Genomic DNA, 24317 nt, shown 5'->3' with positions numbered 1-24317 from the left:
GAGCCGAACGATTAATCGAAGGAGAGAAGCCGCAGCCTCTGGTACCTGAAGATAAAGATGAAAAGCATGAGCAACATGCAGAAGGTGGCTACGTTGTCCATTGTCTTCATCAGGACCACCAGCTGGCGGCGGAGGGCGGGCATGAAACGCACCAGTTTCAGCACCCGGAGCAGCCGAAAAGTTCGCAGCACAGAAAGGCCTCCGTCCGACTGGCCGATGATCTCCCAGACGCTGCAGGATGCAGGGAGAAAAGCTATTAACAGCAGTACTACACTGTGAAAGCCCAGAGCAGGCTGGCTTCTTACAGGATATCACACCATTTAAGCCCTAAAAGGGTTATTTGCTGCTGCTTTTGAAAAACACCTCCGCTTCCCAGTTGTGCAGGGCCATATGCTCATGCCTAACCTCTAGCCTTTACAGCTGGTTTCCTGATTCTTTAATTCCCTTACTTTCTGTGGCTCTTCATAACACACCATGTCTCCTGCTAGGCTGTTTTCACTACAAACAGTCACAAGCCTAGCCACAAAAAGTGGATTGCAATTTTGTACCAGGCTAACATCCAGAGGGATTTACATTTGTGGGGATGGGTTGGTTTGATCAGTGTTTAATATTTAACAAGCCACAGACTGGTCTTTGTTTCCGGGCCTTTTCCCTGTTTCTTCTCACTTGTCTGCGGCAAAGGGATGGGCCAAGTGAAGCCAAGAGCACTTCTGTGTCTGCCCCAAATTACTGACCAAGGGCTGCATGGTGCTGCTAGAAAGAATCCCAGCGCAGAGAGGAGCTGCACGAGCTGCTGCCACGCATGCTGTGACATTCCCAGCGTAGGCTGGGATGGTGGTGCCTTGGGAGGGGATAGCAGAACACAGCCCTCTCTTCCCCTCCGGCTTGCCCTGTTACGTGTTAATCTGGGAAAGGGAGGGCATGCTGCTGGGATATGGACGCTCACAGTACTCTTTTCCCAGGACCAGCCGTTCTGCACTTCAGTGGAAAATTGTCCACCGTGCCAGACATGTGGCGTAAATAGACCTTGCTCTCCATCTGCCAGGTCCATTTACTTTGGACGGCCCTTCTACTGGGGGGAATCTAAAAGGCCAGCGTAATTATAGCCCATGATAACCAGTGAGCCCTGGATTAACGCATGCCACGTCATTCCTGTTCCCCATCCCACTCCCCAGCAGGCCTAAGCCCTTGGCAGAAAAGCCACAGCGAAGAAAGAACTGGCAGTGACCTGATGACAACTATGATCCCGTCAAAGATGTTGTACGGGTTCTTGATGTAGCCGAAGAGGCCAAAGGCAAGGAGTTTCAGGAGCATCTCCAGGGCAAACATGCTTGTGAAGACGATGTTACTGATCTCCAAGGCGTTGGTCAACTCGTCTGGCTATGGGGCAAAAAAACAACATGGTCAAACAGATGTGCAGAGGAAATGGCCACGGGCTGGTATGTTCCTCCCCCTCTGGGGTTTGTGCTAACGATGCACAAATGCTGTGGCTTCCTGCGTTCCTCTCGGAGAGCCACAGAGGCAGGTAAGTGTCTGAGGGGGACAAACAGACAACCATCATGGGTGGTGCCTAGGAGTTTTACTGGAAATACAGAATCCCAGCCCATTTCTGGAGCAACGGCAGAACAACTATGCCCAATATATGTGCCCAACAAATTGAAGCTACACAAAGAAGAGCACTTGTGCATTCTTGCAACAACAACTACCAAGGGTACTATGGCTTGTAAGTCTTGTATTTAGACTTGCATTGGTGAGGCTGTTTTTATTGCAAAGCTTTCTGTGTCCTGCTATATCCAAAGTAGGAGCACTGTCAACACAGCGTAGCTCTATTCACATACAAAGAAAGCGCTTTTCCTGCAGACATCTCTTAAAAGAATTAAGAAAACAAATACCTGTGAAAGTCAGTAGGATCAATAGTTTTATCTCCCTTGAGTGCCTTTGGAAATCACCCCTGAAAGCAAAACAAGATGATTTCTCCTCCTGGAATCCTGGTCAGTAACTTACAGCAAATCTTGTTAGAGCGACAGCAGCACGGCTCCACGTGTCAGGATTTCCTCCAGGATGGCAGTGGGTTTCTCTGGTTGAACCTGGCTGTGTGCAGCTTACCTCTAAGAACTGATCTTTCCATTTCTCTCCTCCATCAGCACCGAGTTACCTTGGGCTACAACCTCGTGTTTCAGACACAGCCTCTGAAGTTCCTTTCCTGGGGAGTGCAGCGATGTCTGCCCAGCACCTGGGCTCCTGATTCACGGCAAAACCGTGGCACAGCGGGACATGCACAAAAGGTGGGCTGGGGTTTGTTACTTACTCGAGCTACTCCCCCTGACACCACCAAGCTCTGCAATGCGCATTTCTAATGCTCAGGACCCATTCCTTTGTAAAAGAAAATGAGTCTTTTTCATTTCCTCGGTGTAATAATATTGTCTAGAAAAAAGGTGTTATTTTCATATCTGACTCATCTCCTGACTGATAATAGCTTCCTTTATTCCCCATCCGTCATTAGACGCTATGTTAATAGTTGGCAGTTTCTTGGGGGCTGTTGCTGCATTATTTGTGGCTCTGAAGGGACAAGACCAATGTAATACCACGGCACAACCACGTTTAACTCCACACCCTGCAAAGCAAATCCCCAGCAATTGAAGGAGATGGGGGAAAGAGTTAACTTGAAGCCAGGAAGAGCCTGCACATCCCCTACTATCGGCAGCGACAGTCTGTGGGCTGCTAATGAACCATCATTCAAAGGCTAAATTACTTTATGCAATAGACTGTCTTGTGCTCAACCATTTATCCAAGAGAAAGAGCACTAAGAGCCTCAGTCCTCATGATTATAATCCATATACGCTAATTACTAAGGGACACCAGGGGAAGGACTGTGCAATTCTCAGTTCTTTAGTCGCTAGCAAAGGGTGGCCCAGACGGCTGCAGGGAGCCCCGCGGCGGCACTGCCCCCGGGCTGCCCTCCTTCCACCTTCCTGGCTGCAGGGACAGCAGTTCCCTCTCCAGCAGCAATCAGCCCGTGCCCGTTCCCTGACAGTGCCAAAACATCCCGGGCAGAGGGCTTTCCTTCGCAAGGGAAGCCCAGCTGAAGGAGAGGACTGCTCTAAGATGGCATCTAACCAGCTCCCCAGCACAGACAGCGCCTGAAATAGCCCCGCTGGCTGCCAGCCGCCGGTCCCGCTGCAAGCGATGGTGGTGACGGGACACCGCTCTGGCGGCATCCTCGAGCCATTTGTCAGCATCGTTATTTTTGTCAAACGTGGCTGGCACGTTCGGTTTCCCCTCGGCTGGGGTTATGCAAGAGCATTCTCGACAAGAGGCAAAATAACTTGCTAAATTCTTGTGTCCCTCCTGGCAGCAGCAGGAGCCTCCCTGGGCCGGGATGTGCATGGCAGGCCAAGGATGGCTCGTTAGAGGGCTGAGGCTGGGAAATTAATGACAATCGTCAGCAAGAAAGCTGCAGCTTGGGCAGCTCTGATGGGACAGAGTGGTTCTGTGGCCATATTTCTATCGGGAAACACAGGAAACCTGCCCACCGCTACCTATGGTACCTTGCAGCCTGCAGTACGGCTGTTGTCTTGTCTGCTAGAGCCAAACCTGATTCTGCATTCCCCCAGTTCTCCTTGCTGCTGCCAGACCTGCTGCCAAGAGACACAATTTTATCATGAAAACTGGGATCCTTGGGGATCTTTTCAAAATCCCTAATCCTGGAGTTACATGAGCACGATGAGACAATTTTGGGAGGCCTTACAAAAAAGTTCCGTGTCCAGCATGAAAAGCCCAAGCTGGACAAACCAGAAAACACCCTCAGGCAAATAAACAGAATTTGCTAGTTGTTATGCTCTAAAACGTCCTGTTCTGTAAGCCAACCCCAACATTTTTTTGCGGCCTGTTGAAATATGGGATTGCAACCAGTTAACGTGCCAGTATAATTGCCAGAACTGATTTGCCAATTTCCTTCGACAACTCGGTGTCCTTACCGCTTCCTCCCCAGCACCATGACTTTCACGTCATACACAAGTTCAGAGAGTGCAGACAAAAAGCTGCAGCGATCTCTCATGGGCAGGGAGAGAGGGCACGAGGAAGAGGAGAGGACACAGATGAGATCATCCACAGCCGCGATGAGAGGCTGATCCCGCGAATCAAGAAGGATGACGGGGGGAGCCTGGGCGAGGCTGACGCCGCAAAGCCTCTCGTGCTTCAGGCGAGACCTTCATCATCCTTCAGTGCTCCTATTTGGGGTAAGGCAGAACTAATTCGGTGACAAGCACTGCTGTAACGTGAGATGTTTGCAGTGCAATCCCGCCGCGACCCGGAGGCAGGACCCACTGGGCAGAGACAAGGATGGATAGCCCTGCATGCTGGCCGAGCTGCTGATGTGAGCTTTTGTATTATTAGAGTGGAAGCTGAACAGCAGATGAGCCAAACATCCAGTGATACTGCCTTCAAATGTAATTACCTTCTTTCAACACCAACTGGAGCCTAGAAAACAGCCTGCCATGGATATTTTTATAGCTTATGAAACGGTTTGCTGCTCAGAGCACAATTCATTTCCCACTTTTCTCACTCCCTGATGAGCAAAGATCGAAGAGGAGGGTTAAGGAAGAGACACTTGGAAGCCACGATGGATTTGGCCATTCCCCTGGAGTCAGCCACTAGGAGACACTGTTGTTTTGTTCAAATTCAAGCCAACCCCAGAGCACAAATTTTTCCAGGAGCCTTTTTCTCTGGGAAAAACAAAATGTTGATTTGCTGAAAACAAAACTTTTCATGGCAAGGTTTATTTTCTGTCAAACTTCCTGGCTGGAAGAAAATGAAGTTGCAACAAAGCTTTAAAAATGCTGTGATGTCTTGTTTTGACCTTCTCAGAAAAGGAAATTTCAGGTTTTCTGCTTGAGATGTGGTTGTGTTGTGAAATGCAACTTCCTTCCTACCAAGGCACAGCTAACAAAGGTTGACATCAAAATGATGCACATCCAACAGAGTATTTCTAAAGTGGCATTTCTTGCTTTTTACCAAACACCTTCTAAGCCTTAACAACTCTGACAAGGAAACTACTTCCCCACCCTAGGGCTCCAAACTGTGTTAGTGAAAAGTTCCTTTTTCAACAGCCCTCATCAGCTTAGGATATCTCCATATCTTTTGCTGCTGCAATGCCTGACCTTTACAACGGTCCCGGTTTTCAGAGACAGGCCACGCCAAAACACGGCCAGAGAGCAACCAGGCACCCATTGCACGATGCCACAAAACACCCAGGAATCCCCGCAATGGATGCGATGCAGGAGATGGTGGGCAATGAGGGGCACGAGAGACCACAGCACCAGTCCGAGAGGCTGGGATGGGAACCGCCACGCTGGGGACATTCAGCAGAAATGAGCACAGAGAAGGGCTTAACCTGCCCGTGCCACCGTCAGGTCCCAGGCAACATTCATACAGGGTTCAGGTCTGAATACAAATCTTACGGATTTCAGATGCAAATGAAAGCTCATACTGCAGGAGTAAGGTTCCCACCATTAAAGAGAAGGACAGAAACTCTCTGGGATCAATTCGCAAGATTTCAGCATCTCTGAATTCAAGTTTAAAGTAACAGCCTTGACTCCAAGCAAAACACGTCCCAGGAAAGCACAACCACCTCTGCTCACTTTTAGGCCATAGTTATGCTGCGGAATATTTCAGTGATTCAAAACCCTGTTTTTATTAGGGACAAACCTCAAACATTTCAGCAGTTCATTCCAAGTTCAGATAAACAGACAAAAAATCCTTTTCTAAATAGTTTGGGTCTGAAAACCTCGGAAGACTAGTGTCTTTCTGAGAATCTGATACTTCTGGTTTTAGCGAGACGCAGCACAACCCCAGAGCCTTCCTGGAATCGGGAGAAAATCAATAAAAGAGAAACCCATAATGGTCAAATTATTGATGGCCCCTACAAAGAGAGGATGAAGAAGAACAGGAGTAGGGCTTTGCAGCCTTAGATTCTCGTAGTGCAGCTGCATTACTGCATTTTGGCAAGTCACTTTATCTCTTTGTGCCTTTCCTTATCCTCTCACCCATATCCTACCCTATCTCTCTCGACTGCAGCATCCACAAAGACCTTATTCTATGTCACTTAGGTTCAGCCCCCAGCAGGATGGCACCGTGCCATGGCACCCTTGAGCACCTTTTTGCTCTGATACTGAGAATAAATAATCATGCCTGCACCACGCTGGAGAAAAGGGCTGTTAGACGCCTGGTCCGTCCTGGTGAATGAACAGGGAAGGAAGTTTCTGGAGTAAAAAGATGTGTTTTGCTTCAGAAATCCCCCCCGAGCCCAAAGCAGCCGTTTGACTCCTCCTGAACAGGGAGAGCTGAGGCTGGCAGAGACGCAGAGGAGTGGTAAACAAATCCAGAACATTTAGTCTCATAAACATCCTTTGCACTTGTGTTGTTTTTTCTCTAGTCCTGGGCCTAAAGCTGTCAATGGGATTTTGAACACGTGCTTATCTTCGCTTTTCTGCTTTGTATTTTTAAGCTCAGTCTGCAGAGACTCCGACCAGGAAGAGGAGACATCATAAACTGTCAATTTACCTTTTGCTTCTGGACACGCTACATTTTCTTTCTCCACCCCATTTTCAAGGGGCTGTCATTTTCCAGCTACCAGCTACTGCACTGCAATGGATCTCACCTGCCTGCAGGCTTTGGCATCATCCTCGTTTCATGGAATTAAAAACCAAAGGGAATGCAAGAGAGCGGCAGAGAGCAAGGGAGAGGGAGCATTCGGGCTAACTACGAGGAAGTGGAAGAGAAAGGGAAGAGCCAAGCCACAACTTTTTGCATTAATAAACCCAAACCGTGTCACTTAGTGCAATCCTGGATAACCCACGCAGCACTAAGCACCGTTACTTTCTAACACGTCTGCAAGTTGCAAAAGCACACTGGGACACCTGCAGCCTCTGCCACGGTGTCGCCAGCTGCAAAAAGGCAAGAGTCCCACGAAAACCATGCAAAGGGACAGCAACACAGTGCCAGGTTCCTCTCACTGCCTGACCTCCTGCTCCAGCCGCGCTCCAGCCTCCAACCTCCGCCGTGAGGAGCACCGCAACCGCGACCCTCCGGGCTTCATCCCCGCCACGAGAGCTGCGAGGCGGACGGAAGCCCTTTGCATCCCATCCATCGCACACCACAGAGCCATACTTGAGCCAGCTTTTCCTCTACGGGGGAGATTAAAGCCTGCTTGCTTTACGCACTGAGCCACGCAGCCTCCTACATAACTAATCTGTTTAACCGATGGATTACTGGGCTCCCTATTACATTTGTACGGTTTACGTGCCACTGTGAAAGCAATCACGAGATGAAAGTCAGTTTGCTGGGACAGATTAAAGAGATGGTTTGGAAGGAATTAGTATTTTTTTAATAAGAAATATTGTTCAAAAATGGTGGAAAACAGCTTAAATGAGTTTGAAGCATGGGCACCGCAGGAGGGGAGCAAATCAATGAAATTGCTAAAGAGAGCTCAAGAATACAAAATATTCTTCTTACTTTTTCTGAAAAAGCAGAACATGTGGGAAACGTCTGTACAACGCTAATATAATAGGTGGACTCCCACAGTCAGCATCAGCCTGGACCCGTACGCCTTCCAAATACATAGGGAGAGGGGCTGGGTAAAACCTTGCGTGGCGCTGCTGGAGGCGGGGTGTAACCCACGGAGCAGTGCTGGGATCTGTGAGCTGCAGCCTGTCTCCTTTCTTTCCTCTGCTCAGAGTTCGGTGCCCATCCCAGCACCCAACTCTCCCCATCCTCCCCGTGCACCACAGCTCCGTACACCCAGCATCGTCCCCACAACCTAACACTCCCATGAGCTCAGGTTTTATGTTTGGGACCCTCAACTGCATTTCTTGCACTCTCACTTCAAAAACTTGCATCAAACACCAGTTTCTTGCCCACATCCTTTTCCTACAACAGGTTCAGCCAAGGAAGAGCCCCAGCCTCCTCACGGAGTCTCTGCTCGTGGACCAGGAGCTATAATTAACAGCCACGTCACAGGCATTTTGACATGAGAGCAAAATACAGAGCAAATTTTGTCCAAAGGACACACAGACGGCGATGGCAGCCTGCACGGGGGCTGAGCACTGCCAACAGCTTCACTGAAAATCAGGGCACGTGCCCGAGAGGCCAGCAGGATTACTTTAAATAAGAGCAAGAGTGATCGGGCCCATGAACCTCGAGAGCAGATGTGGGTGCTGCTAAAAGGCAGCCCTGGCTGGGCTGGGCTGGGGAAGGTGCCTCACACACCAGCGATGAGATGTAGGGGCATAGCGTGGCTGAAATGCAAAAATGTTAGCACCAGAAATGGGTGAGGGAGCGATGCTGCGACATCTCGCATGCCGGGAATCCATTCTGCAGCAGAAGAGATGAGGTTGCCCTAAGCTCCGCAAGCTGTGCGCGTGTTTTTAGTTACAGCTTTCGCTCCGGCATCTATAAAACACTTTGGGAAAAGGACTTCTTCGAGGGGGTTTGAAGAGCCAGGAGCTCGCAGCTGAAGCAGAGAGCTGTCAGGGAATGTAAGTGACATCTCAGAAGGCTGCCAGCAAGTGTGAAGGCTACGTTTTGACCTTTTCTCCCCTTTATTTTTTTTGCTTGTCAAAGACCAAAGTAGATAATACTGATATTTCTAAGGTTAGAAAAAAAAGGAAAGCACTTCAAGACTTGGCTTCTTTCCTCCTCTTCATTCCCTGCCCTTAATTTGACCTTAAAAAAATAGGAAGAATAATGCAATATCAATTGAATTTCTGCATTTGAAAATATTTCTTTTATAAACTGTTTTGATGTAGTTTATTGACCACAGCATAGGACTCTTATTGCATTACAATCAACTTCAAACCAGCTTAATTGATCTAGACTATGGCACAAACCACGGAAATTGCCTTACCTTCGTAGGACATAGCTTCACTTAGTAGCAAAAATGGTTTGGTTGGTGCTTTCCCATGCACACAAGTACAGATGCAAGCTATTTATGCTCTCTGGCCTTGGAAAGAGACCAGGGACTTGAACCAGGATGCCCCAGCTCCTAGAAGCCTGCCCTGGTCACCAGGATGTTTGCTATTCTGAGGTGCCTTCTGCCCTGCATTTGACAGCCAGACATCACCACCTCTCCGAGCCAAAAGCCCTTCTCAGGGAGGGCTGAACTGTTGTTAATGTCTTTACTAGAAGCTGGGGCTTCAGTGAATTTGTGCTTTCTGATGAAAAAAATTGTTTTGCTGAGAGATTCCCAGATCTACTACTTAATCCCTACTTAAAAGTAGGCTGGAAAGAGAAAGAGAGAGAGATATCTCCTCCTTGTGTGTCCTGATAAATGTTCTCTCTCTAGCTTTGGAATTAGAAACAGCAAATTTATTCTCTTAGTCACCTCCACTCTCAGGTTTTATGCCTTCCTCTAAATGGGATCCTTCATGTGGAGCGATAACAGTTTAATTGAAGGTAGCTGATGGTAATTTTTCTTCCTTTCAATTGACCTACTTGATCTCCTAATGCTCCATGGAATTGCTTTTACCTCTCTGCTCTGTGGCATGAAAGTCACTGCTAATAATTACTTACCCAACTGCATATGGTCAGACATGCAAAATGCACTGCTCCTTTCTGGGGCTGCACATAGGGCATCAGTGGAGGAGCGAAGCAAGCTGCACACACACCTGATGTACTCCAGTATTCCCCCAAAAATGCCATTAGAGTCAATGTCATCTAGCAATAACCATAGACTGAAGTCATATACACTCTGGGCCATTTGTGTGAATCCTTCACGGTCACTGGGTACTGACTCCTGGGGATGTTTTCTACAGAAGAAACCTCGGCTGCCATACTTCTGTCTCTTGCAACAAGAGCTACGGATCAGGGAGGTTTTGTTCTCTGGGATAATCAGCTCCTCTCTGTGACTTCCTTATGAAGCTTCCCAGGCCCAAGGTCCCACATGGCACAACGTATTTGCTGCATTACTTTCCCATTTCTCACTTTCATTCAGCAAAATGCAATTTCGCTTTAAGTGGCATAAACGCCAAGCTGGATTAGATCAATTGCTGTCTTCTCCACCCCCAGGAGGAAAGGACCTGGGCAATCTGAAACGCTATCGGCAGCATCATGCAAAACTACTGCTATTATCACTGAAAAGTAGGCCAATCAGCCGGATTACGTCTTGATGGAGGATCACTTGGTCTGACAGATGGCTGAAGAGATAAGACTTAAATGAAATAAATAAATAAATACGCCCCCCCCTGCAACAAGGCCAGAAGTGTCTAGGTTTAGTTATTAAAGGAGAAGCCTCAGGTGGTGATGCGCGAGTCCCACCACGCATCAGGAGATGCCTCTGGCAACTTCCCGACATGTCAGAAGCGGACCTATTACTTCTGCCCCTTCCTTCTTCCCTTAAGCAGCCGTTAAATATCCGCAGGCTTCTCTCCAGGAGCAGGCTGCCATCCCACCCCACGTCGGCTTCGTTCCTTTAAGAGCGCCTGGCGAAAATCCAGGGAAGTTGTACGGACTGAATCATCCCCATCCATATGCTGGTGGAGACCTTCAAAGAACCAGCAGATCTGCGAGGCGTGACATCGCTTTGCAAGCCCTGTGTTGACTCTCATCCAATATATTTGGCTTATCCCTCGCCATAAAAAAATTATAGTCGCACAAGGAATTATACGCACACGGCTCTTGCCCGTTGCAAAGCTTTTTGGTCTTGACCACTATCTGTGCTGAAGGCAACAAAAAATGGCCCAAATTCATCAGCCTAATGCCCTAAATCAGCTTCGCTGGATAATCGCAAAGCATACATTTTTAAAAAGATAATGCATCATGGATACTGATTAATTTATTAATATTTAGGCATTCCAAACCATTAACTAGAAAGAAGAGCTGCATTCTACAGTTTCCTTTTGGATATAAACTGAATCGCAGGATTTCAGGAACTAGAGAATTTAAGAAAAAAAACGCACGACATTGTGGGACATGCTGTAAAAGGATAGACGTGAAGAACACGTCTATCAAGACGTGTATCAAGAACAAGAAATAAGCTACAACCCCTCAGCGACAAAAATGGACATATAGGCTCTGCCTCGAGGAGTCTGCATAAGAAATCAAGGTTGATTTTATTTGCAAAAATCTTGCAGCCAAACTAGAATTGTGCATTTTTGACTGTGCACAGGGACTGTGGTTATAGCGTGTTCATCAGGGAGGCTCTGCCCATGTCCATTAAAGGTGGTAGAAACATGAAGATTGAGAGAATAAAGAACCGCTTCCAAACAATTTGACTGTACTGCAAGAGGCACCTTTCGCAATGATTATATGATCTTTTCCCACAGCCAAGCAACAGGCTTGCTCTCCGATAACAGAGAGATCAAAGGCCTTTGGGTTGTCATTAGCAGGCAAACTCAATAGAAGTTGTTTACTTCACCCAAGCTAATGGCACTGGAAATATTTAATCAAAAAATGGACACACTCTCTCTATTACTGCCAAGATGATTCAGAAGGGGCCACTTAAATCTATTTTGTCAAGCCATTACTCATCCCCTGCTAATAGACCTTTATGGAGAGTCCCTTTGAATAATGCACATTCGTGATTTGTGGGCTGTGTACTGGTATTAGGAGACAAGGCGCATCGAGAAAACACGACAGAGGGCTGCTGATGGGAAGAACAGGATGGGGAGTGTGTTTAGTCTACAGCTGACAAAGACCTTGTCTCTGTCATCTCTTAAGCCCAAGGAGAGGAAACTGAAGTGGACTGATGGGGAAATATGCTCAAGGAGAGGATGGTTCTCCAGAAAAGTTTGAGCAATCTGCTGTAATTGACCTCTGACAGCTGAGTGGAGAAAGGAAAGATGAAGAAGATCAGGAGAGCTTTTCTACAGAGGTTCAAGGATCTTCATATAGAAAAAGAAAGCAAAAACGTTGGGTGGACATCAGGAGAAAATGTGGTGGTGTCACTCCCACTACAGCAGGGATTGCCTACTTGAACCTCGATTCTTGGGGTCACAAAGAGAAGGTTCAATGCCTACATCGAGATGCCAAATGTTAGGATTCCCAAGCTCTTTTCCTAACTCCTAGCTTTGAAACTCTCCATGGTCCTCAGCATGTATCAGACATTGGGGCACAGGCAGTCAGTTCCTCATGGGCTTCCCTTGGGCTGTGCATTAATTTTCATTAGCTAAGGACTCTCACCTTGTGGGGTTGTCTTAAAAGATATAAAATGACTTATGACCCTCATATATTAAGAGTTGATCCTGACTTAGAGCAAGAGGACGGACTGGGTAGGGTGAGCTCTATCTGCTGTGATTTTTGTGATGTTTTGCAAAACATCTCCTGAGTTGTTAGGATCCAGGCCACTGATTTTGTGGGTAGTTACATCTTACTGATCTTTTTGTAAAGTGACAAAGGTCTGTCCTCAGGGACATCTTATAGGGGCAACACAGTTAGGGGAACCTCCATCCTTTTTGTTTTCCAAAATGGAACTGTGCTTGGTACAGACTCAGTTTTGATATAGTTTCTCTGCAGCTTCCAGAAACACTCATGAAGAGCTTAAGATTCAAAACCTTCATCGGCATGGAAATGATTATCTGCAAATCCACATCTGTAACACAGGCAGCAACTCCTCTCTGCATCAAAGACATATGCTGGGAGCCAGCAAAACAAATTCAGGGAAAATCCACCTTCCCTCCCTTCTAGCAAACCTAAAGCAACCCCAGCGATTGTTACAAGCTTATTTTTGTCCCTGAGAACACAATGCTGCAAACAGCCCAGGGTGTTCTAGCCTGCAGCCAAAGCAGGCAGATGGGAACTTTCGAGCTGCCACACTGTTCCTGCAAGTGAATTATTGATACATTCTTCTTAGCCATGAGCAGCACGCTAAAGTGGCAATTAAAACCATCCACGATGATCAAAAAGAAAAAGCATAGATGGGAAGGTACAAAACCAGAGCCTGTATTTGCCAGCAGCCTGCAGCGTGTGCTATTACAGCTAGCAAGGAAGGCTTTGGGTCCTGGTCTTTCTGGTAAGTTTTCAATAACAGCCCGCACCAGGACCAGTGAGCAACACAACGCTGCCATTCCTGCTGGAGGCAAGGGAATGAGCTGCTCCCGGGAGCTCGCTGCCCCCTTTTAGCTTACGCTTGTGTGCAATACAGACCTTCAAACTCATAAATTTAAAAATAGCAATGGCAATCACCCTCATCCCTCCTGCTCCCTGACACAACAGCCCTTTGTTTTACTAGGGCAAGAAAGGACACACGAGGTCAGATAGGAACTACAAGATGGAGCTGCCCTTCAGCAGCATCCTTGGACGTGGGATGAAGAAAAGCTGGGAATTACTGAATATGAGCACAAGCCAGCTGGAGAGCTCATCAACTCTTGTCCCTCTTCACATTCACCATTTCTATATTATAGATAACTATCGGATTTTCACGTGTTAGAATTGCTCGACTTCAGTGGAACCACCACTGAGTTTAAAGCGTGTCCATGTTTTTACCTTGTTGACAAAAAAGACCAACAAAACAATAACTGGAATTATATTAAACCACTACCAATTTTCAGAGATGACCAAAGAACAAAATTCACTGAAAATAACTGCTCAGGCTTTACAATGTGTAGCAATATTTCTATCTAATACTGGGAGAAGAACACTCAGATTTGGAAAACAAGACTTTAAAAACAAGGAGGTGACTTTCCATTGAATTTTTCTCTTTCCTTACATGAAATATGTCTTACATGCTGTCATGCCCCAGATAAACAGTATGTTCTACATGATCTTAGAGATCTTTTCCAACCTGAATGATTCTATGTTTCTATCTTGACGGGAAGAAAATGATGCGGAAAAAAAAAAGTCATTCTGATAGAATATAATGGAATAAAATCATTGCTAAAATAGAGAAATAACAATTATATTAGCCCTAATAACAAAAGCACTAATTAAAATTATTGTAACTCACTAGTTTTACAAGGCTGCCGTGCCAAGCTGCAGATGTAGGGCTGCTGAACACCTGAGAGCAGAGGCTCTCTCCCCAGGCTGGTGGAGTGGATGCATTTGGTTTTGGAGGTCGTTAGTTCAGCCTTGATGCTTTGGGCAAAGGGAACTGTCACGCTAACGCTAATTACACTGCTAATAGCAACAACAACACCTCTCCAATCACCAGCACTGATGTGAACAGCGAAGCGATGCAATTATGCACTGCTGTTGTTTCAAGTGGAGCTGCGAGGCAGAGAAAAGCAAAGGTGGAAGAGGCCGAAGACGCCTCCTGATTTACCGTCTCGCAGCACTTGCTCTGTGGTGGATGCCTGGTCGGGGTGAAGGGCCAGGCAGCCCTTTCTCTTCCTCCCTCCCCGTGATGCCAGGGCCATGCATGGCCCTCGAGCTCTGCGCAGACCAGGATCTGTGCTGCTTTGCCACTGCGCCCCCGAATTGATTCCCTTGTTGTGCACAGGAACAGAGTCAGGAGAAACCCTCCAGGCGGAGGAGATGAAGTGCAGCTCAATGACCTCCTGCTCCCGAGAGCACTGGGGGCAGCACCCGACCAACCTCACGGCTCTGCCAAGCTCCTACCCACCGCCACGTTCATCTGGGGGAGATCTGTCAGAACGAGCGACAGCTCAGACGAAGCAAAACCAAAATGGATTTTGTTCGCAACCTGCCTGCGTGCCACGTTCGAGTTTTCCTCCTGGCAGCGTTTGGCATCCTGCCGCGGCTCTGACGAGCGGGAGCGACGTTCCTCCCGCAGCGAGAGCCCCGAGGAGCGGGCGGATGAAGGGCTGCCCCAACGCACTGCCATAGCTGGGGCTCACACGCATGCTGCTGCACCAGGGCTTGCCCCCACTGCCTGCCCTGGGAGCAGGGGCGAGCACCCCCTGCTGAAAAAACAACCCTAGGAGAAAGCCAAACTGATCCGTATCCTCCGAACGGCTACGTCAGCTGTCATATGAAGCAGGCAACGCAAGGCTTTATTTGCAGAGAGTGGGAGTGAGAGAGAATTTAGATGCAATCTCCAGCGTGGTGGCTTTAATAAACGAGCAAAGCTAAAACAGCCATGTGCAAGCGGAGAGCCCTTCAGAAAGCAACGGAGCTTGCAAACGTTTCGGCCCCAGTGGAAATCCTCCTCCGGCACTTCCAAAGCCGATAGACCACGGCGAAAGCTGTCAAATTATTTTATTGCTTAGCCCCCCAAAGAGTCCAGGGGTGAGACACACAGTGGATCTCAAGCAATTATTTGCTAAACATCAGGACTTGCTCAAATGCTCTTGCTGGAGGAGGTGGCGAGTGTTTCCATGGCAATCAGCTATTGCCTTGGTGACCGTGGACCCGGACGGGTGCTGCTAAACCACCGCGACCTTTGGACATCTGAGCACAGCGAGGAGTTTCCCCCTTCGCTGTCTAATGATTGTTTTTTTTGTTTTTTTTTTTTTTCCACTTCTGAGTTCAGCCCTGTCTAAAAGCTGCCCGAGGTGGTTGTGCTAGGGACGGCGAAGGCGCTGTGCTCTCCTCGTGCTTGCCGCTCTGCTCCCCAGCCCCGAGCTGCCTTCTCCAGCAGCTGGGCAGACATCACGCCTGGGTGCAGCGCCGGCTGCTCCTGAGCTGGCCCTCTACCTACAAAGTTTCGGATTAAAGAAGCAGAGAGGCTCAGGACTTCGTTAGCCCAGGCATCAACAGTACACTAATCTATAAGGCATTTAAACCGTTTAAGAGAGGTCAAATGGGGAGGCAGCTGGGTTAACACAGGGAAGGAGTGGGCCTGCACATAAAAAGGCAGCTTTATGCAGAAACTGGTGCTCTCCTAGGCAAGAAGTTCATCTAGATTTTTGAGTAAGAGTAAAAAAAAAAATATGTGTGTCTCCCTCCAAATGAACTTCAGGTAAACTTCATGCTATCATAAAGCTTTAGCCTGGGCTGATACAGCAGAAAATTGTTGCATCTTTGCCTTTGAGAATTTCCGCTGGTTTTCTTCCCAAGTTTATCAGTGAAACGCACACTCCTTCCTAGCGACCGGCAGCCCCAAACCCGACTGACCTGAACGATTACATTAGTTTCTTGTTAAATTTCTATAAACCCCGCACCTTGCAACTCCAAAGAGGTTTCTATGGTGATGCTAAAAAAAACCCCACAACACCACAGAACGACACCTTCTGGGTGCTGAATTTGGCACAGCAAAAACTTGGGTGAGCAGCGAACGTGGAGTGAGAGAAGTGGATTAGAGCCCCAGGACACGGCTGCTTACCCGGAGGCGCAGATAAGGGGGTAGGTTACCGCTCTGGCTGCCAGGCGTTAACCAAACCGACACGCGGCGCTCGGCATCACACAGAGTTTAATTAACTGCAGGTAATGGGGCATCAGTACGGGGGGAGGACAGCCTGCCCGGCCTCCTTACGGTGTGGACGTGATGGGGAGAGGCAGGGACGTGAGCATTTGCAAGGCAGAAGCAGTTCTCCTGCGTTAAGAGGTTTCTGAGAAGCGCAGCGAAGCCGCGTCTGGCTGCCTCGCAGAGCAGCTCCGTCCCCTTCATCTGCAGAACTGGGCAGAGGAGTCCAAAGCCTGCAACTTCCTACACAGTCTATTTTAGAGACTTAAAAACAAAAACAACGCACAACAGGAAGGATGTGATTACTAGAAATGTCTGAACTCTCCCACACCCCGGCCCCATCAATCTTGACAGCTCCATTTGCTCCGTTAGAGCTTTCCCATCCCACCCAGCTGGTCCGGCAGGAGCAGCGCGCTCCGCTCTGCGGCGATGCCCAGCTCCCTCAGCACCCATGCGAGGTCCCAGTTTGGCTCTGCCCCCCTTTTCCCAGGCAGTCAGACACGGAGAGGCAAGCAGCACAGCTGAAACATCCCTTCTCGTGCTCGCACAGCTGCCCTGAGCCATGCTGAGCCCAAACCTGAGCGAAGAGAGAAACAGCCACGAGCCCTATGGCTCTAACGAGACCTTCTACACCAAGCACACTATCCCAAGCATATTTAATACGGCCAAAGTGCTGCTTAAAATGGCCAAAAGCCGTTCTTTAAGCAGATCTCCGTTAGAATCAACCAAAGTTCAGACTTCAGCCCGCGGACACGCAGCAGTACGAAGCACGCAGCAGGCAGGGCACTGAGCGGCATGGTGTGCCCTTGCTCCTCGGAAGAGAGGCAGAGCACCTCCAGCCACGGTAATTGGGACATCTGTTTTGAACTGAACACAGAATGGATGGCATGTAGCGCTGCCTACCTCCCGGTGAGCGGTCACCCCTGGGATTTGAACATATGGCTGCACGGAGTCTGGCTAGTGCCAACCTGATTCTTAAACTATTAAACCATCCCCTCAGGCTCTGTATCCTGTGCTGTCTGTGTACATTGTACAAGGGAAAAGAATTTGATTTGGGGTTTCGAGAATTTCAAACAAGGACATACAATTAGAAAAGTATTTGCTTCAGATGATGATAAATAACCCGGGACTGGAGAAACTCAGAAAATGTCTGTTCTTTGCTCTGGTGTGATGACATGAAGCCCTCTGCACTGCTGTTTTACATGCTTTCCCAAGAGCCCAAGCTTGTTAACCTTCATTTTACTGCATGTTTTCAGAGGAGTGACAGCTGCAACAATAAATATGGCATTCAGATTTCATGCTATAGTTAAAAAATCAAATATGTATGAACTCCTCTGCTATTACACACTGACTAGCAAGGGAGAAAAAGGAACAGGAGGAAATCTATAGCATTAAATCATTTCTGAAACACAAAAGGACTTCTGCAGGCTCAGGTGGGAAGCATCTGCAGCAGGGTCAGTATCTGTTGGTCTCGGCGTGCCCGTCCATCACTCACTCACAGGTTAAACAGCCTCAGGAACAGGGAGAGTGTGTGAATGAGAAGGGATGGAGCAGAGGCATAACTTGGCCATCCAGCTTCCTACACTAGAGCATGGGAGTGATTCCTGCTACTTCGGGGGGTACCTGTGTGTGCTGGTACTCTGGCAGCAGGAAGGAGGGGTAACGTGAAATAACGTAAGCCCAGCCTGAAGCTTCGGAGATCCCAGTGACACCCTGAAGAGGGGACGGAGCTAGGGAAAGAAGAGAGGAGAACAAGAGGAGGAAGGGGAAAGCTCTTTTGGATATCTTTGCGAAGTGTCGTGCCGGTGAGCTGTCCCTGCTCCTACCTCTGGCTCTAGGGGCTTTCAGGGCATTTCGGCTGCATTTGCAGCTCCCATTAGTCCTCGGCATAAACTGGGATTTCTGGCATTTAATCCCCCCGCACTTCCACGCTCTGCAGCCCAGTCTCTTCTACCCTGGCACCAGCATCAGCTGGTACCTGCCAGCATTCCGCCATACCACACTAGTAGTTCTGTTAAAAGACATTTAAGATGCTGATCTCTTATTCTGGCAGCTTCAAGAGACCTTAGCACAAGTGAGAAATACAGCCCCCATAGCACAGGCCATTCGCGAGAAGATAATTGCCCGGCAACCCACGCTGCTTTCAGACTCTGGCTGAAAGGAGTTTACACAAATGACTTCAAGCTGCGTGCGCTCCCCGGCAGCAGTGACCAGAGACGAGCAATGGTAACAGGGCTGATGGCTCTGAAACCTTCACCAAGAGAAGAAATAAAAAGCCTGATTCTCTCCGACACCGAGCAGCATACTGCGGTTCGATTTATTTCTTATGGATTGGATTTGGGGCAGGTTGGAGCTGCAATGCTTCTGCCTAGCCTCTGGATAGCTCCGAGAGCAAGGGGCACAAGGGGAACCGCAGGTGGGCACACTCCTCCTCCAGAAGAGCATTTGTCACTCAGCAAAAAAGCCCTCCCAACGGGGGGAGTCACACCATCTACTGCGGGGAACATCCAGCGTCGCTGTGAGTTACGTTTGAGCCGGATGGTGAAATGCGAAACGTGAGCACGACCCAAAAGCTCCATAGGTAGAGCTGCTAGGAGCAGCCAGCACGCTTTTTCTTCCCAAACCACCTCAATCCAAACTAATTTTAAAGCGCAGACAAGCCCATGTATAGTCATGCCTGGAGCCAGAGAACTACATGATCCGTCTGTCTGCAGCAACCCCAATTCCCCTTGGAGTACATAAAATAAATAAAAGCCTTTTCTTTCTGCTGCTTGCTCCCAGAGCACTATGGTAAGAAGTTTTGGATACATCTGTGCATGGGACAGGGACAGGAACAGGCCAGGGGGAGAGGATGTGTTCGTTTGTACGAGCATCAGGCAGCAGAGACAGCTCCTGAGAAACGAAATGCCTTCAGCGGGGTGGGGAAAGGAGCCACAGGGTCTTCCTGCCTCTGTCCTCCTCGGTGGCAGATCTGTGGCCGTAGCAAGCCCCTCCACCGGTGCTACACGGCCTGTGCACAGCGTTTTTTCCCAAATTGGGAGTCAGGCTGTCTTTAAAGGCTGTAAACCAGACAGAGCAAACAAAAATAGAGCTCTGAAAGAATGCATGCAGGCATGCCAAATCTCCCTTGTTTTGGAGTAAGAGTCTCACTCCTTTCAGATGCAGCTTTCTCCCCCCCCACCTCTCCAATCCATTTATAAAAAAAAGCATCCTGATCTTGTAACAAAAAAATCAGAAGGAGGTTTCAAGGAGACATTTAAAGCTTCATTCATAATTCTGGATAATCTCACTGTCCCAGCTGGAGAACCCTGGTTAAAACCCGAGGAAAATTCATGACTCAAGTTGACAGCAGCACTAAACATACCTGTTTATTTCCTTGCAGCGATTCTCCTCCGGTGAAAGGAGCTAGATTTCTAACCCGGGCATCTCTAATCCTCTGCCCAGGCATCTTTAACCCTCTGCCTGGGAATCCTCAGCCCCGAGGACCCGGGCAGTGTACAGGGCCTCTCAGCAATACTACTGAATCGTCACCCAGAACTCACAGACTACGTTGTCAGCATTTCATATGCCAAATTTCATATGTCAAATACTAACCCCATTTTCTCTTAGGTGTGCATGACTGTCTTCTCTACACCTTCCTAATATTTGCTCAGCTAAACCTATTTTTGAGTCTTTCTCTATTTTTCAGGTCTACGCAGAAAGCAATCATCCACAAGGAGTGGTCGGCAAGGCACAAAGATATTAAATTAAACAGGACCACTTCTTTTGCCTCCTGACAGTTGGGTACCACCAATCGACATGCACTGCCCACCCTCGTCTCTGCATATCTCCTTGTGCTACACTCCTGTTGCATCTGCTTTGAATCTGGGCTCTAAACTCGGTTTTGCAGGGTCTACTTGCAATTTTCAGGCATAAATCCTGGTGCTGGGAGAGGCACAGCGCTCTGCTCCCCTTCCTGCTGTTATTATGACTTGTAATAACATCCAGCAAGCCCTGCCCGGGAGCCCCACGTGGCTGGGGCGATGTACACAGAACAAAACGCAATCCTCGTCTTGTGGAACGAAAAAATCCAAGAAAACAAAAGATGGATGCAGGCAGAATGGGGGAGTGTAAGGAAGCAGAGGCAGCCTCGGCTGACGCGGGAGGTGGCATTCCTGCAAACAGCCGCATCTTCCCCAGAGCTCCTGGGTCAACCCAAGCTGCTCCTCGCTTCCCGCTCCTCTCCGAGCCTGGTAAGCGGTGGCACAGCCGAAGCAGGTTTCCTGCCCCCATCAACTGGTTTGGCTCTCCTGCTCTCTTGCACTTTCCTCCCTGCGGCTGTCCCTGCAGCCCGGCTGCCTTTCGTGGAGGCAGCTGGAAGGATGGCAAGCTGCTGCATGCTGCACCAAGGCCAGGGGGCTGCTCGGGGGAGCCCGTGCTGGGGTCTGCGTGCTGCCTGCAGGCACCACGATCTCTCCAGAGGCACTGATCACAGCTGCCGCAAACCAGATGCTTGAGCTCATCCTCAAACCTGCATCTTGTTGTCGCTCAGGCAGAGGACTACCAGGTACGCCTGCTTTGGAGCACGGAGCGCTCTCCCCAGGGCTCGCTTAGGCGATGAAAGCCAGCCTCCCTCCCACGAAACCCACTCCCAGATGAAAAGCATTCGCTGACAGCCAGCGGGAGGGCACAGGCCGGATGCGGCGCCACGCTCGCTCTTTGTGAAAGCCACCTTCTTCGCTCCAGGCCGTCTCTCGCTGCAGTTTCCCTTTGCAGAAAACGAACACCCCACCGTCCAGCTGTGTCAAACCTCCCTGCCTCGGAGCACATTAGAGCCATTGTCAGCCTACCATTTGAAGCTGGCCGCCCAGGGCTGTGATTTACGCACATTTTTTGTGATGAAATGCAGCTGGCAAGTGCGCTCTGCTTTCATTCTTGGGGCTCCATTACACTTGGTTTATTTTACCTGCCAGCTGAAATGCAAACAATCTGTCCTCATTCTATATATAACCACCCGCTGCCATCAGGCGTGCTTACGAAGCACGAGGGTTTCGTGGACTCGGCCTGGGAAGCCTCGGAGGGCACCGCGACCGCCCCAGCTGACTCGCTGCGTGACCCAGGTGGAAGAAACACAGCCCCCGTGGGCCCTGCCTCCTCGTGACAGCTTATGCTGGGAAGCACGTTACTGTCACCTGCTTATGAAGTTTGTCATCCCCGGCGGAGAGCGGATGGGATTTATACGGCCAATCCCTCCCCACACGGAGCAGCTAATGGCGTAAGTGAGGGGAAGGAACTGAGCCATTGGTGGTAGTAAAACGTGCCTACGGCTCTGTGGGGAATATCCTAATATTATTCCCTAGGCCAATGAGCACATCCATAGGAACCAGATCAGCCTGCAAGCTCCCCTCGGCATGACTGGCTCTGTTGTTCTGCCGGCTCTCCCCTGGCTGCTCAGCATGTCAGCACTCCAGTGAGTTATTGCACTCGGTTTCTGCATCGGAGAGGTGCTGTTCCTGTCTGGTAGGAGTCAGAGGAATGGAAGGATCCCTAGTATGCTTTCCCTTATATAGTAAGAAAAAATATACCAAGAACATACAATCCAACAGAGGAAAACAGAGCAGCAGAGGAGTCGGTTAAATTACAGAAAGGGGTAAGTAAAAGTCTCCGGGAACACTACTCACGGTAGGCTCCCCATGGAGGGATGTGATTTACACCCTTTGCCATGAAGGCAGACGGTGATGTAGCCCTGAGCCAAGCCACCTGGCTTTGGGCTGCTAACATTTGCCATCCGTCACGTTATGAAGTAGCACCTCACTTCTTGCCTCTAGTCCTCAATTCCCTCCAACATGGGAACGAAACGTCCCTTTGCCAGGTGTAGGTGCTCACCCAAGAGCCGCTGCTGGCTCCGATCAGAAGCCTTGCAGCCTGAAGCGTGCAGAGGGGACAAGAAAGCTGGTGGCAGTTTTGGGAATGTCCCGGCAGAGTGGTGGTCAGCAGAAAAGGGGCTCAGAGAGCACTGAGAAAGGTGGTCTGGAGAGCACTCAAAAGGTCGTGTGATCTTGGGGCACAAAAGAAGATGGGAAACATCTCTCTTCCGTGTGGTCTCCAGACAAAGCCCTTTGCTTCCCTCCCAGGAGGTGGGGACAGAATTCAGGTTATCACAAGGTGTTTGCTGGATAAGCCAAATTTCCATTGCTCTGCTCAGGAGACCCAACACATGTTCCCACTCGATGCAGCTTCCCTACCAAACCAACACTAGAGGAAAGCTGCCTTCCTTCCCCAAGCTTACTGCCAGGACCTCGGAGGGGGAACAGGGACACCCTGCGCTGAGCTGGAGGAACCTGCTTACTTCAAGCCCAGCCAGCGCACGAGCTCTTAAAATTGGATCGAAGTTTGAGTAGTGACCAAGCTTTACTAGTTGAAAGTCAGAATCACGGATCATGATAATATTTTATTGACACACAACTCAAAAGGAATTTAAGCAATTTGCTTCAAACACTTCTGAGAGATTCACCTCTGCTTTCTGAGTAAGTGCTGAGCTTTCCAGGCCAAAACAATTTTTCAAGACAAAATCGACAAATGCTGAAATAGAGAGTCACTAGAGAAGCTGGTTGCTACCTTAAATCACACAGAATTACTTTTACTCCAGAATAATAAAATGTGCTACTCAAAACCAATACTTCTTGTACGCTGATGGGCCATGGACCACTGGGTGCCACTAAGGTCAGCTCCAACCTACTCCAAAGACAGCTGCTCTGAACGAAACGTGCCATGGGTGAGAGATCTGAAAACCAATTAAAAGCTCTTTGAACAGCAATAGCTTGGAACAAATACTAATTTGTACTTCTCTTCTGAGAAGTGAATATAAAATAGCATTTCTAGTGCCATTTGATGTAAATTGAGCCTTTTATGTGGAATCATTACAAGTACCAGCAGCTACTTCTGCAAATTCCTCAGGGAAGCCAAGTGGGGGTCTCTCCTCACAATTTGAAAACATCAGAGGTCCTCGGGGATGAATTCAAAGCTCACCCTTCTGCAGGGATATCACCAGCATCTCTCTTGGACAAACGAACAGGACTCTGTCCCTTGTGGGACAATCGAGGAGCTGGGAATTGAGCTCTCCTGGCAGGAATAAGCTCGTCTTACTCCTTCATGGCCTTGACAGAAGGATTCAAGTCCACCACTCTTTACCAGGGCTGAACCAGCCCGGCAGCAGAGGCTGAAGAAGGAGCAATTATTCCTTCAGACCAGGCGTTGAAGCACAGGGACTCTGGGACAAAAAGGTACCAGCTTTCAGTGGCAGAGTGGCACTTGGACACACAGCTCCGGGAACAGGACTTGCCTGTGACAGGCACCACTCCAAAGGCATGGCAGAGGTCGGGCTTTTGGAGAGCACTGCTCCTGCGTGGTTGCTGCAGATACTCCAGAACTGTCAGCTGCAATGAACGCACAGTAAAATCATCCATTTCTCGAAATCGCCTGGAAGATTAATGCGAGGATTGCCTTATTCTTTGTGCTTGGCTTTCCTCATCTGTGGGAGTGCCTATTTGTGCCTCGGATAGACAAATACATAAAGCATAAGAGGAGGGGAAATAAAAAAAGGAACTCCAAAGCAGCCAATTAACCTTTGAAATACAAGTTGTGCTGATGCTAACTAACAGCATCCTGTGACCTCCTAATTACCAGACATTACCTGGCAGTTGGAGGCAGTGCTGGCTGGTAAGCCGGCGGATGCGCTGTGCGGGAGGATCCGATCGCTGCTGATGACTGAAGCCCCGAAGAAACTCGCTTGCCATCATCAGCTGCCTCCTGCTGCACGGATCTCCAGCCACAAACTGTCTGTGCTGCCGTGAAATCCCCAGTCTGCCTCCAAGAAGAGCAGGCCTGCTAAAGGACAGCTCTGTGCAAAGGTGCTCTGGCATCTCCTCTTCCTCCCCGTGAGTCAGCTGCTGCTACCTCAGTTGTGCCTTTAGCCACAGGCCAGGATCCCTGCCTAAAAGAGTACTATAAACGGGCTGCATGCATTAAATGGGGTGGTGCCAGC

At 49.0% G+C, this 24317-nt stretch overlaps 1 protein-coding gene across 5 annotated transcripts in view; it reads right to left on the bottom strand.

Moving 5' to 3' along the window:
• CACNA1H (calcium voltage-gated channel subunit alpha1 H) overlaps positions 1-24317 on the bottom strand; it is a 228278-nt gene that overhangs the window by 54779 nt on the left and 149182 nt on the right. For all 5 annotated transcript variants that reach the window (XM_066977739.1, XM_066977742.1, XM_066977740.1 and 2 more), the window contains 2 exons: positions 1229-1380; positions 46-231 (listed from right to left, as the gene is read on the bottom strand). In XM_066977739.1, coding sequence (XP_066833840.1) covers positions 46-231; positions 1229-1380 — 338 coding nt within the window. The remainder of the gene's footprint in view (positions 1-45; positions 232-1228; positions 1381-24317) is intronic.

Source organism: Anser cygnoides, chromosome 15 (genome assembly GCF_040182565.1).
Source record: "Anser cygnoides isolate HZ-2024a breed goose chromosome 15, Taihu_goose_T2T_genome, whole genome shotgun sequence".
NCBI lineage: Eukaryota > Metazoa > Chordata > Aves > Anseriformes > Anatidae > Anser > Anser cygnoides.
The sequence above is the reverse complement of the archived record's forward strand: the minus strand, read 5'-3'. Positions and strand labels throughout refer to the sequence as shown.